General features: G+C 41.8%; 1 protein-coding gene across 4 annotated transcripts in view; it reads right to left on the reverse strand.

Annotated features, from left to right (window-relative positions):
• Window positions 1-12237, reverse strand: part of CFDP1 (craniofacial development protein 1) — a 118853-nt gene extending 106616 nt beyond the window's left edge. For 2 of the 4 annotated variants that reach the window (XM_077754025.1, XM_077754026.1), the window contains exons 1-3: window positions 12039-12235; window positions 2347-2464; window positions 472-694 (exon numbers count right to left, since the gene is read on the reverse strand). In XM_077754025.1, the coding sequence (XP_077610151.1) occupies window positions 472-694; window positions 2347-2464; window positions 12039-12102 (405 nt within the window). In that variant the 5' untranslated portion in view covers window positions 12103-12235. Of the gene's footprint in view, window positions 1-471; window positions 695-2346; window positions 2465-12038 lie in introns of all 4 variants that reach the window. The other 2 variants (XM_077754024.1, XM_077754023.1) reach the window with 2 other exon arrangements.
• Between the last annotated feature and the right edge of the window lie 496 nt (window positions 12238-12733).

Raw genomic sequence — 12733 nt, forward strand, 5'->3', positions numbered from 1 at the left:
AGAGAGATAGAGAGAGAGAGAGAGAGAGAGAGAGAGAGAGAGAGGGAGGGTCAGAGAGAGGGAGATACAGAATCTGAAACAGGCTCCAGGCTCTGAGCTACCTGTCAGGCTCTGAGCTAGCTGTCAGCGCAGAGCCTGACACGGGGCTCAAACCCACAAACTGTGAGATCATGACCTGAGACAAAGTCAGATGCTCAACCGACTGAGCTACCCAGGTGCCCCTATTTATAGCTATTCTTAAATGTTTCATCTCCAAACAACTGAAGACATACAAGAAATTTATTTGATTAGAAAGGCTTACTTTTTCTACCATAGGGAAAGTTCTGCTTTTCACTTAGAAGAATTCTTATCAAAAGGCTTCTGGCCTGACTTTGGCTGTGAGCATCAAATCTCAGTGTGGAAATAACAGTCTATCTGGGGAACTCAGGGCATTTCCGGGAAAGCCTACACATCATTCGGCTATCGACTTACTTTAACTTGTGTATTTGGGGGCACTTTTGGCTTTGGTCCTACATCATTGAGGAAGCTGGCCCACAGTTCATCCTCCTTCTTCTTCCTCGCATCATCTGCCCCAATGCCCTTTTCCTGCTCTGCAGCTGCGTCTTCTTCCTCCTCACTGCTACTTCCCTCCGAGTCCTCGTTAGCATCTTCCTCATCTTCTTCTTCTAAGGACAGGCCACCTTGTTTTCTCTTCCTACATCACCAACAGTCACAGGAAAAGGAAAGACAAGACAGATAATGCAAAATTATTTCAGTTATCCCTTCCTTGATTTCAAACATACTGTTGCAAATCCGAGAAAACTTTAAAATCTGGGGACTACTGATTAACACCCACCCTGGGAAAAGCAGGGGAGGGAAGCTGAGATTTGTGGAAGAATTGAGCTCTTACAGTTAGCAATTTCCCCAAACACTTAGACTCAAAATATAGTGTTCTACTTCTAAATCAGGACCAGCTATTTTCACCAAGAAAACACCCAAAATCACCTCACAGGATCAATCTGTCCAGGAACTGTGTTCCAAGAACATATACTCCAATTGGAGACCATGTTCTAGTGAGGAGAGCATCAAATTTATTGGCACTGTTTCTTCCCCGAGTTCTCAGGGGATTAAAAAAAAAAAAATTCACGTTTTGTTTTTTTTTCTTCCCACTTTTTGAAAATATGAAAGCTGAAATACAAAAAACTCAAAGACCAAAGAACTGGGCCCAAGACCTAAAAGAGTAAATTGCTTCTTAGATTATTCTGACTTCAATTTTCATTATGAAAATTTTTTTCCCTTTTTATAAACTATAATCTGCTTTTTTGCTTCAATGCCCAAAAAGACAGAAATACCAATCAAAGAGAGATAAAAGACTTCTGTGAGAATTTTCATAATTTGGGGGCACCTGCGTGGCTCAGTCAGTTGGGCGTCCGACTTCGGCTCAGGTCATGATCTCACAGCTCGTGGGTTCGAGCCCCGTGTCGGGCTCTGTGTTGACAGCTAGCTTGGAGGCTATATCGGATTCTGTAACTCCCTCTCTCTGACCCTCCCCTGCTCACGCTGTCTCTCTCTCTCAGAAATAAATAAAACATTAAAAAAAATTTTTTTTTAAAGAATTTTTATGATTTGGAGGGGGAGAGGAGTGTAATTCAGTACCCGGCCTATGGAATGTAATTTGTTAATATTTATTAAAAAAATTTTCTTTACTGCACATAACCTTGGATCAAACGATTCTACTTCTACAGATCCATTTGACAGATATATTTGTACCTGTATAAAAAGACATTACAAAGAATATTCACTGCAGTCTTATTTGCTGAGGTAAAGACAAGGTATCATCTAAATGTCCTTCAATAAGGGAATGCTTAAATAACACAAGGTGTAGCCACCTAATGTAACACTATGTCGTCACTGGAAAGAAGAAGGTATAGCTAACTGTACTGCTGTCATATCACTGGCTAGATGTGAGACAGTGAAAATAAGAAACCAGACATAGAGTATACCACTCTTCTGTTTTGTGTTTTTCACGAGGAGGAAATATACACATACATACACACAATATCTCTGGCAACACAGCTCTTCTGAGGCAAAGCAACCAGAGTTAAGAACAGGGTACACGTTTTTGCAGTATTTGAGTTTTTAATTTTAATCATGTGTACATGTTACTTATTACATGTTTTCAATTAAAGCTCAAAAATTCTTGAAGCTTGCCAGAGACTGAGAATTTAATCCTAAAATGTCACTAAATGTTTCCCTTGGAAAGACAAAGGTTAAGAAACCCTGGTAGAACTCATCAGACCAGTCCCAACCGTCTGCATAGCTGTGACAACAGCCCCTGACTTCTGAGGACTTGGAGGGCAGCATCACCTGGCTGGAATGCTCTGAGCCTTTCTTTTTTTCCCTTTGGTTTTCTGTGTCTGCTCTTCACCATCCACTTCATCTTCCTTCACTAATTCATTTACATCATCTTCACTATACTCTCCACCTGAAATCACACACATAATAGGGTGGTCAGACACATCGAGACAAGACATTTTAATGAAAAATAAAGTCTAGTAGTTTCCTCTATTCTTTCTCTAACTAAAATATCATTTCCTTAGGGAAGTCTCCCCTATTCTAGGCTTCCACATTGTCCACATTTCCCTCTATAACTCAACCTACTTATATTTGATGTTTACAATACCTGCTGTTATATAAAACAAGAGGATACGTATCTTGTTTTGTTAAAGTCTTTGCTGAATGAATGAATCAATGAATGAATGAACAGAAATTCCAATTCTACTACTGTATACTTGAAAGAAGAAATTAATGTTCCCACAACAACTTGGATATTGTTCAAAAGTAATCAAAAGAGGGGCGTCTGGGTGGCTCAGTAGGTTAAGCGTCTGACTTTGGCTCAGGTCATGATCTCATGATTCATGGGTTCAAGCCCCAGGTTGGGTTCTATGCTGAACAGCTCAGAGCCTGAAGTCTGCTTCAGATTCTGTGTCTCCCTCTCTCTCTGCCCCTCCCCTGCTTGTGCTCTGTCTCTCTATCTCTCTCTCAAAAATAAACATTAAACAAAATAATAATCAAAAGAGGCCTTGGTAAAAAAAGAGGTCTAAGGACTTCCAGATAGACACAGCAGAAAGAGCAAACATTTCTAGGGGTGCCTGGGTGGCTCAGTCAGTTAAGTGTCTGACTCTTGATTTCAACTCAGGTCATGATCTCACCATTCTTACCCCGGCTCAGAGCCTGCCTGGGATTCTCTCTCCCCATCTGTGCTTCTCCCCGGCTCACACGTGCACACGTACTCTCAGTAAATAAACATAAAAAAAATATATGTCTAGTTCCCATCTTCAGACACTGACATTCAGAGGTCTCCAACGAGGTGTCACCTGGATGCCCAGGGTGACCACACTCTGTGGGCATCAGTCAGTAAATCCTGTCCATATGGAGAGTCAACTAGTTTTCTTTTTTACTTCAGGTAAACTTTTATTTGAAGCCTAACACACATACAGAAAAGCACACAAATCTACTGTACAGCTCAATGAAATTACACAAAGTGAACACACTTTAACCAGACCCAGCTCAAAAACCAGAACACGAACCGCATCCCAGAAGGCCCCTCGTGCCCTGTGCCAGGCATCAGCCAGCACCCCATTCCGAGGGCCATCCTGACCTCGTAACACCACAGATTAGGTTTGCCTGGTTTCCACCTTTAAACGAACAGAAGCTACAATATGACTCCTGAGTGACCGGTTTCTCTCACCCAACGCTCTTGTCTGTGGGTCACCTACTGTGTGTTGCAGCTCAGTTTATTCACTCTCATTCCAAAGTAGTGTTTCACCGCATGACTGGACCATGATGTATTTACCCATTCTTCTGCTGAGGAGCAGTTTCCAGTTTGGGGCTATTACAAACAGTACTGTTTTGAATATTCCTGTATATCCAATCAGCTTTTAAATATTTCACTCACAGTGAACCAAGGACCACCAAACACTTGAGCAAAGCCTCCAATATGAAAGGCAAGACTGAAAACAAGAAAGGAATTCAGAGATAACAGAATTAGGGAGGAAAAAAAGTCTTTATAATATCCTCAAAGAGATAAAGAAAGTATGACATTCATGACATAGTCACTTAAGCATTTTTGAAAACACTTCAAAAAAATCTAGGGGCGCCTGGGTGGCTCAGTCGGATGAGCGTCTGACTTTGGCTCAGGTCATGATCGCACAGTTGGGCTTTGTCCAGACAGCGCAGAGCCAGCTTAGACCTCTCTCTCCCCTTCTCTCTGCTCCTCCCCTACTGACATGCCAGTGCACGTGAACTCTCTCTGTCTCAAAAATAAACATTAAAAAAAAAAAACTTTAAAAAAATTTAAAAACACTTGAAAACTACAAATACAACAGCAGATTTAAAACAGAACAAAGCTGATGAGGAGCCCATCATGTGGGCATTCTCATATGCAGAATGCACATTCGACCCCAAGTGACTGGTGAAAGTGGTTCACAAACAAAAGGATTGAGTTCCAGGATGAGACAGCAGTTTGAACACACAAATGTCATTTTGCTTCCCTTGAAAGCCCCATAAAACCACTATAACAAAAAACATAAACCTACAAGCTAGGTAGGTACCTAGCTGCATTGTATTTGCAAAAAATAAAATAAAATAAAATAAAATAACCCTGGAAGGATGAACAAAAAAACTAATGAAAATAGGAACCTGTAAGGGTTAGGGGTGAATAGAGTGGGATACTGAAGGTTAGAAGCAAGAATTCTGTTTATCTTTCTTAAGAATTTTGAAAATTCCTTAAATTAAGAACAGTTTGAATAAACAAACACTTAATAAATAACAATAACATAACTGGAAAAAAAGGAATTATTCCAAGGTCTTCAGAAACACAGTATTTTGACTGTACACCCGTAGCAAGATTGGTTGGGAAGACAAAAACAAATCAAAAAACAAAAAACCCTATTCCGTGTAGTAACATCAATGTTGGTATTTTGAAACTATTTCCTTTATATTGTAGGTGAAACCAAGTAATTATGCTAATCATGTTAGGGATCCAGATCTTCAGAGTAAGAGAAATGACACACAATTATAAAATCACAGAAATTAGATGAAAATTCAAATGTTAAAACTAAATTAAAAATACCAGTATGACACAAAAATAAACTCAAAATGGATGAAAGACCTTAATGTAAGACAGGAAGCCATCAAAATCCTTGAGGGGAAAACAGGCAAAAACCTCTTTGACCTTGGCCGCAGCAATTTCTCACTCAACACATCTCCAGACACAAGGGAAACAAAGGCAAAAATGACCTATTGGGACCTCATCAAAATAAAAAGATTCTGCACAGCAAAGGAAACAATCAGCAAAACTAAAAGGCAACTGATGGAATGAGAGAAGACATGTGCAAACAACATAACAGATAAGGGTTAGTATCCAAAATCTATAAAGAATTTATCAAACTCAACACCCAAAAAATGAATAATCCAGTGAAGAAATGGGCAAAAGACATGAACAGACACTTCTCCAAAGAAGACATCCAGATGGCCAACCAACACATGAAAAAATGCTCACATCACTCACCATCCGGGAAATACAAATCAAAACCACAATGAGATACCACCTCACACCTGTTAGAATGGCTAACATTATCAACTCAGGAAACAACAGATGTTGGCAAGAACGCAGGGAAAAAGGATCTCTTTGGCACTGCTGGTGGGAATGCAAACTGGTGCAGCCACTCTGGAAACAGTACAGAGGTTCCTCAAAAAATGAAAAATAGAACCACCCTACGACCCAGCAATTGCACTACTAGGTATTTATCCAAGGGATACAGGTGTGCTGTTTCAAAGGGGCACATGCACCCCAATGTTTATAGCGGCACTATTAACAATAGCCAAAGTATGGAAAGAGCCCAAATGTCCATCGACAGATGAATGGATAAAGAAGATATATGGATATATATATATATACACACACACACACACACACACACCATGGAGTGTTACTGGACAATCAAAAAGGATGAAATCTTGCCATTTACAAGTACGTGGACGGAACTAGAGGGTATCATGCTAAGCAAAATTAGTCAGAGAAAGACAAATATCATATGACCTCAAGCATATGAGGTCTTTAAGATACAAAACAGATGAACATAAGGGAAGGGAAGCAAAAATAATATAAAAACAGGGAGGGGGACAAAAACATAAGAGACTCTTAAATATGGAGAACAGAGGGTTTCTGGAGGGGTTATGGGAGGGGGGATGGGCTAAATGGGTAAGGGGCACTAAGGAATCTACTCTTGAAATCATTGTTGCCACTATATGCTAACTTGGCTGTAAATTTAAAAACGAATAAATTATTTTTTTAAAAAATACCAGTATGAGGGGGCACCTGGCTGGCTAAGCAAGTAGAGTATGTGACTCTTGATCTTGGGGCTGTAAGTTCAAGCCCCACACAGGGTGTAGAGATTACTTAAAAATAAAATCTTTAGGGGCATCCGCGTGGCTCAGTCAGTTGAGCGTCCAACTTCGGCTCAGGTCATGATCTCACAGTTAGTGAGTTCAAGCTCCACATTAGGCTCAGTGCTGACAGCGCAGAGCCTGGAGCCTGCTTTGGATTCTATGTCTCCCTCTCTCTGTTCCTGCCCCGCTCACACTCTCTCTCCCTCTCTCTCAAAAATAAACATTGAAAAAATAAAAAAATAAAATAAAATAGTATGAACTCTAACTCTTTCTAAGGTAAATATTTTCTTACTCTGTTCACTGAAATGGCACAGAAACAATGTCACTCTGGTAGCAGTGGACATCTTTTTAGAGTCCAGATTATATCCCTTGATAGGATTCATCATGAAAAGGGCTCCTGGAAAAAAAAAACCAGCCAATTTCAGGTCTGAGGGAAGGAAAGCACAAGGTGAAACTGGGACATCTTGCTGTGTCAGAAAGCAAGGTAGTTATTTAAGAATAATGGGTTACATTTAGAGGATATAAGATCCAGCTTGAAAGAACTTCTAGTGGCCAAAAGTGATGACTTGAGCATTAAAAGGAAAAATTGTGAGTAGACTAAAACGTACTCAATCAGTAAAAATCTGTAAACCCTTTGTAATATTTTTAGAAGACAAAAAGTAATTTGTACCACTTAAAGCTACTATTAAAATTATTCCCTATTTTGATAGTTAATAATTAAGGAAAATGAATCAAACATTTATTCTGTTCCAGCTGATGAAAGTAGTACTTCACAGAGGAACATTAACTAAAAAATGTAGAAAAACCGAATTAGAAAAACATCACTTCTCGGGGCACCTGGGTAGCTTAGTCAGTTAAGCGTCCGACTTTCGCTTAGGTCATGATCGCGCGGTTCGTGGGTTCGAGCCCCGCGTCGGGCTCTGTGCTGCCTGCCAGCTCAGAGCCTGGAGCCTATCAGAGTCTGTATCTCCCTCTCTCTCTGACCCTCCCCTGCTCACGCTGTCTCTCTCTCTCCCCTAGAAATAAAAATATTTAAAAAAAAAAAAAGAAAGAAAGAAAGAAAAACATCACTTCTCACACTGTAATGATAGCAATTTAGGCAAAGATCATCAAGTAACGTTCTCAAAACACACAGTTTTAACAGTTAAGCGTATTACCACAGAGAATTCTTCAGTTCCAAGGAAAGAAACAATTACACAATAGAGGGGTCAGATTCTCATCATCTGGAGCCGGGAGTTGCAAGTTAGGTAACCAACCTGGATTATGTGTTTTCTGATGTTATGCATTTTGAAACACACAGTCATCTATGATGTTTTCTAGCCAAAAATATTTCATTTGAACCCATCAAGCATTTAGATCTAACTTCCAGACATTTCAGCATTTCAGAATTCCATAAAATTCAAAAGGACAAAGGAACAACCCAAAAGACCAGGTGGGAGCAACCAGGCGAATCCAGAAGACATTGTGCAGGACCAGCATTCTGCAGGACGCACTGCTTGATCTCTTAAGCAAATCAATGTCATCACAGAGCGTGCCAGATTAAACAGAATTACAGGATGGGACCACTAGGTGATGTGAGTAGCCCTGAACCTACCTGATTTGGATAAACAAGCTGTAGTCTACTCTGGGTCAAGTGGGCAAATCTGAATAAAGGTCTGTATGTGAAGACGTGTCAAATGTTTACTGAAATGGACAGGGAGAGACTGTTCACTGAAAAGAGCAGATTACAAAGTAACATGAAAAAGTATGATTTCAGGTTGGTTTTAAAATACAAATATCTAGGGGCGCCTGGGTGGCTTAGTCGGTTGAGCGTCCGACTTTCGCTTAGGTCATGATCTCGCGGTTCGTGGGTTCGGGCCCTGCGTCGGGCTCTGTGCTGACTGCCAGCTCAGAGCCTGGAGCCTGTTTCAGTCTGTGACTCCCTCTCTCTCTGACCCTCCCCTGCTCACGCTGTCTCTCTCTCTCTCTGCTAGAAATAAAACAAAAATAAATAAATAAATAAATAAATAAATAAAATAAAATACAAATATCTACACCTGGGTGTAGAAAATGACCAGCGTTCACTAAAGGATTCATTAACGGATTAATACTGATAATCTCTGGGTGGTGGGACTATAATGATTCTATTTTTTTTTATGCTTAACTGCCTGAATTTTCTAAGTTTTTTACAAAGCTCATGCCCTGCTTTTACAGTAATATAGTTATTTTTCATCATAAAAATAGATAAATGTTGCAGACACTTCAGATAAGGAGAAAAATATGGCTCTGGATCTTACATATGTAAAAAGATGCTCAATCTCATTGATAAGAGATAAGCATATTTTAAATTATACACACGCACAAAAAAAAATCAAATCCCAGTTACTATGACCAAAAAAAGAAAAAAAAAGAGTAAGAAGCAAATAACATCCTTGTAGCTAACAGAGAACAAAATGAATACATCTTGTCCAAAGACAGAGCTCCCCATCACCTTTTTAGTCCCCCTTGCTTAAATCTGAGCCAAACAACTATCAATCACTGAAAATCTGAGAAAATACCTAGTAAAGCCAAAAGTAAGGTATACAGAGTGAATAAAAATCACCTCAGAGAAATGTTTCCTCACATTCTGAGGCTAGCAATACCTGATACTAAAACAAGACAAGGAAATTACATGAAAACTACAGACCAATATCCCTCATAAACTTTAAGATGCAAAAATTATCAATGAGCAAATAAAATTCAGCAATGTATAAAAAAGAATTATACAACATGACCAAGTGAGTTTTATCCCAGAAATAAAAGGCTGTTCAAAATTCAAAAATCAATCCCTAACTCACCCTGTTAGCAAAGAGAAAAATCACACATAACCTTATCAATATAAGAAAAGTATCTGACAAAATTCACTTCTCAGCAAATTAGGAGTAGAGGGAACTTCTTTAACTTGATAAAATGCATCTGTAAGGGGCCGTATATGCAGACTGCCAGCGTTCAAATTCCACCTCAGCTACTCTGTAGCTGAACAACATTGGGCAATTTGCTTAAACTCTCTGTGCTTCAATTGTTTTGTAAAATGCAGAGAATAGCACACACACAATAGTGTTATGTGACTGAGCTAGTAATGAGTTAGTCCCTGTAAAGTGCTTAAAACACACACACACACACACACCTGTAATGTATAGCTAACATACTAAATAGTGAAACACTGATAATTTCCTCTTAAAATGGGAACAAGGCATGGACAACCACTCTCACCACTCCTCCTCCACATCATACTTAAAGTCTTATCAAGAGCAGTAAAGCAAGCAAAAGAAACAAAAGCATACCTATTGGAAAATAAAAAATAAAATGCCTTCTATTCAGACATCATGATCTTTTTTGTTTATTTTGAGAGAGTGAGAGAGCAAGTGTGCGTGAGTGGGGGAAGGGGCAAAGAGAAAGAGAGAGAAACAAAGAATCCCAAGCAGACTCCATGCTATCAGTGCAGAGCCCGGCACGGGGCTCCATCCTGTGAATTGTGAGAACATGACCTGAGCAGAAATCAAGAGTCGGAGGCTTAACCAACTGAGCCACACAGGTGCCCCTCATAACCTGTTTTCTTTGGAGGGGGGAGGGAGAGGGGGAGGGTGGCCATAGAACTGTTAATTCTGGTGATGGTCACACAACTCTAAGCATTTATCAAAACTGATAGAACAGTACATTGAAAAGAGTAAATTTTACTGTATGTAAGTTAAATGTTAAAAAATTTAAATTAGTTTTAATATCAATAGAGCACTAAGATTCAGCACTATGAAATGAGAACATGATGCTATAAAAAAGGACCATTCAAAGAACAAAAAAGTTATTCAAATTTAAAAATATGAAAGGAGGGGAAAAAATAGAGTTGAAGATATTTAGAATTTCCCATAAAGTGGAAAAAAGTCAAGGGTTAGAAAATAGGAGGTTAAAAGTTAGAGGGCCAGTCCAGAACCCAAGTCACAGGACCCAAGAAACGGAATCCAGCGGAATAGGGAGATAAATGGAACACCCAGAGTGGTGATGGTGACAAAAGATCCTAGGTTTCAAAGTGGTAAAACCAAGGCAAGGCAGAGGTCAGAAGGCAAAGACGGGACTTCAAGCTAAAAGTAAGAGTATTTAATGAATCTGCCTTGTGAGATGATTGTATACAGTTCTCAAAGTTTAGGGTCAAGTGAGTAGTAAGGACATAGACAACTAAGCAACAGCAAAATGGCAATTATTAACTCCACAGAAAACAAGTAGTATAGGAAAAGCAATCACAGTATGTATGCATGTGTACGTATACACACACACACACACACACACACACACACACACAATCACCTGTTTCAGACCTGAAGGTGGTGTCCAATCATTACAAAAATGTAGACATGGAATACTGATCTAACCCAAATTGGACATGGTAAGGATGGCAGGCTGGGGAGGTGGGAAGGGTCTGATGGCGGAAGGGTTAGGAACAAGGGGGATGAAGTAAGAAAGTATGAAAATAGGACCTATGAGCGTGGGTTAAATCAACAATGAAAATACCAAATTGAAAAGGGGAAAGCAGTTTCTTCTGCGGGGGAAGGAACAGGGAAGAAGGGTGATGGGAACCATTAGTTTTCAAGACAGGCCTTTTAGAAACATTTGACCACTTTTAAGAATATGTATGCACACCTTTGATTAAAACGAAAACTAGCTTTCAGATAACCCCTCTGGCCATTACCACAAGACCAGTCAAGGCTGGTGGACGAGAATGGACATGGAATCAGGCAAACCCGCGGGGAAGCGAGGGCTTAATCCTAGCGAAGGAGAACGGCAGCTCGGGCAGCTCGGTAGCAGGGAGATGGGCGAGGAAGCGGTCAGGAACCAATTTTCCGCGTAGACACAACAGAACTTACGGACTGCTTGAACCAAAAGAGAGAAAGTAAGAATGGTTGAGTCCTGCGGGTTTCGTCTGGTTTTGTTTTATCTGAGCGATGGTATGGGTAGGTAGATACTTTCAATGAGACGGGGCAATCTGGGGGAAGGCGCAGGACACGGACGGGGTAGGTTCCAATGACCCCTTGAAGTTTGAGAAGCCTATACCAGAAAGAGGGGGGGTCTGAAGTTAGAGGAATAGGTATACGTCGCCAAAGGACAAAACGCATCATCACGTGAACTTTCTAATAACCAGATCCCACGAGAGAGCATAAAGTGATCAGATTTATCTTGGACGTGGTGCCGGCTGGCAAGTCCCTCGGGACGGAGGGTCTGACAACAACGACCGACGCTCACACTGCCTTTCAGAAGAGTTCAGCACTAGCGCGGTCCGGGTACCGCCCGACGCCGCCAGCGTCCCCAGAGCGGGGTGGTGTTCACGTGCGGGTTCCCGCGCTCCGTGAGGGGGCGGCGGCCCAAGCCAGGCCTCGGGCGGCGGCAGCGCGAGACGCCTGCGTGCACACGTCTCGGCCCGGGACGACCCCGCGGAGGGAGCGCGCGGGAGAAGGTGCGGCGCTCGCGCGGCGGGGACGCTCGAGAACGGCGCCACCCCGGGTACCGGGAGCACCGGGCCACGCACGCCGGACCAAACGCGCCTCACGTGAAGCGCGGGGCGGGGCAAGCCTCCTCTCGCCTGTGGCCCAAACGCTCACCCGACGGCACGTAGTCCTCGTCCTCCTCCGAGGTGGAGAAGTCTTCTGAGTCGAATTCCTCCATGTCGCTGCTGCGCCGGGCGGGCGGAGCCACAGGACCTCAGCAACTGCCCCCAACGGCAAAGCTCTAGGGAGAGACCATAGAGCTGCGGTGGGGGCGCCGGCGGCTGGGGCGGCCCCCGCAACGCGTGCGCGTGCGCAGAAAGTGTACGTACTCCAAACGCGACACTTCCGGGCCAATGCCTGGAGCCTGGCGCTTCTGTTGTGGTTGACGGAGCACTGGCTCCGCGTCGAAGCGGTGCATGCTGGAACTTGTAGTCTTCAGCGCTGTCTAGTCACTTTGCTTTAATAAATGTGCTTAAACAAAATTATATGTCTATGGGAATGCAGTTGACGTTCGTTATTCACACGTTGGTATTTTCGAATTCGCTTACTTGCTTAAACTTACTGTAACCCCAAAAATCAATATTCGCGGTGCTTTCTGGGGTTATTCGCGGACATGCGCAGGGGATGAAAAGCTTCGAGTCAACCAGCGGTGCGATGTGCTAGTTAAGGTTGAACAAGGGCTTTCTTGCTTCATCTCTCATGCTGTAAATAATTGTCTTATTCACAGTCTATTTGGTGCCACGTTTTTTACGTTTCTGTGCTTTTTGTTGGTCATTTTGCTGTTTAAAATGACCCCCAAGCGTAGTGGT

This window comes from Crocuta crocuta, unplaced genomic scaffold (assembly GCF_008692635.1).
Source record: "Crocuta crocuta isolate KB4526 unplaced genomic scaffold, BGI_CrCroc_1.0 scaffold61, whole genome shotgun sequence".
Lineage (NCBI taxonomy): Eukaryota > Metazoa > Chordata > Mammalia > Carnivora > Hyaenidae > Crocuta > Crocuta crocuta.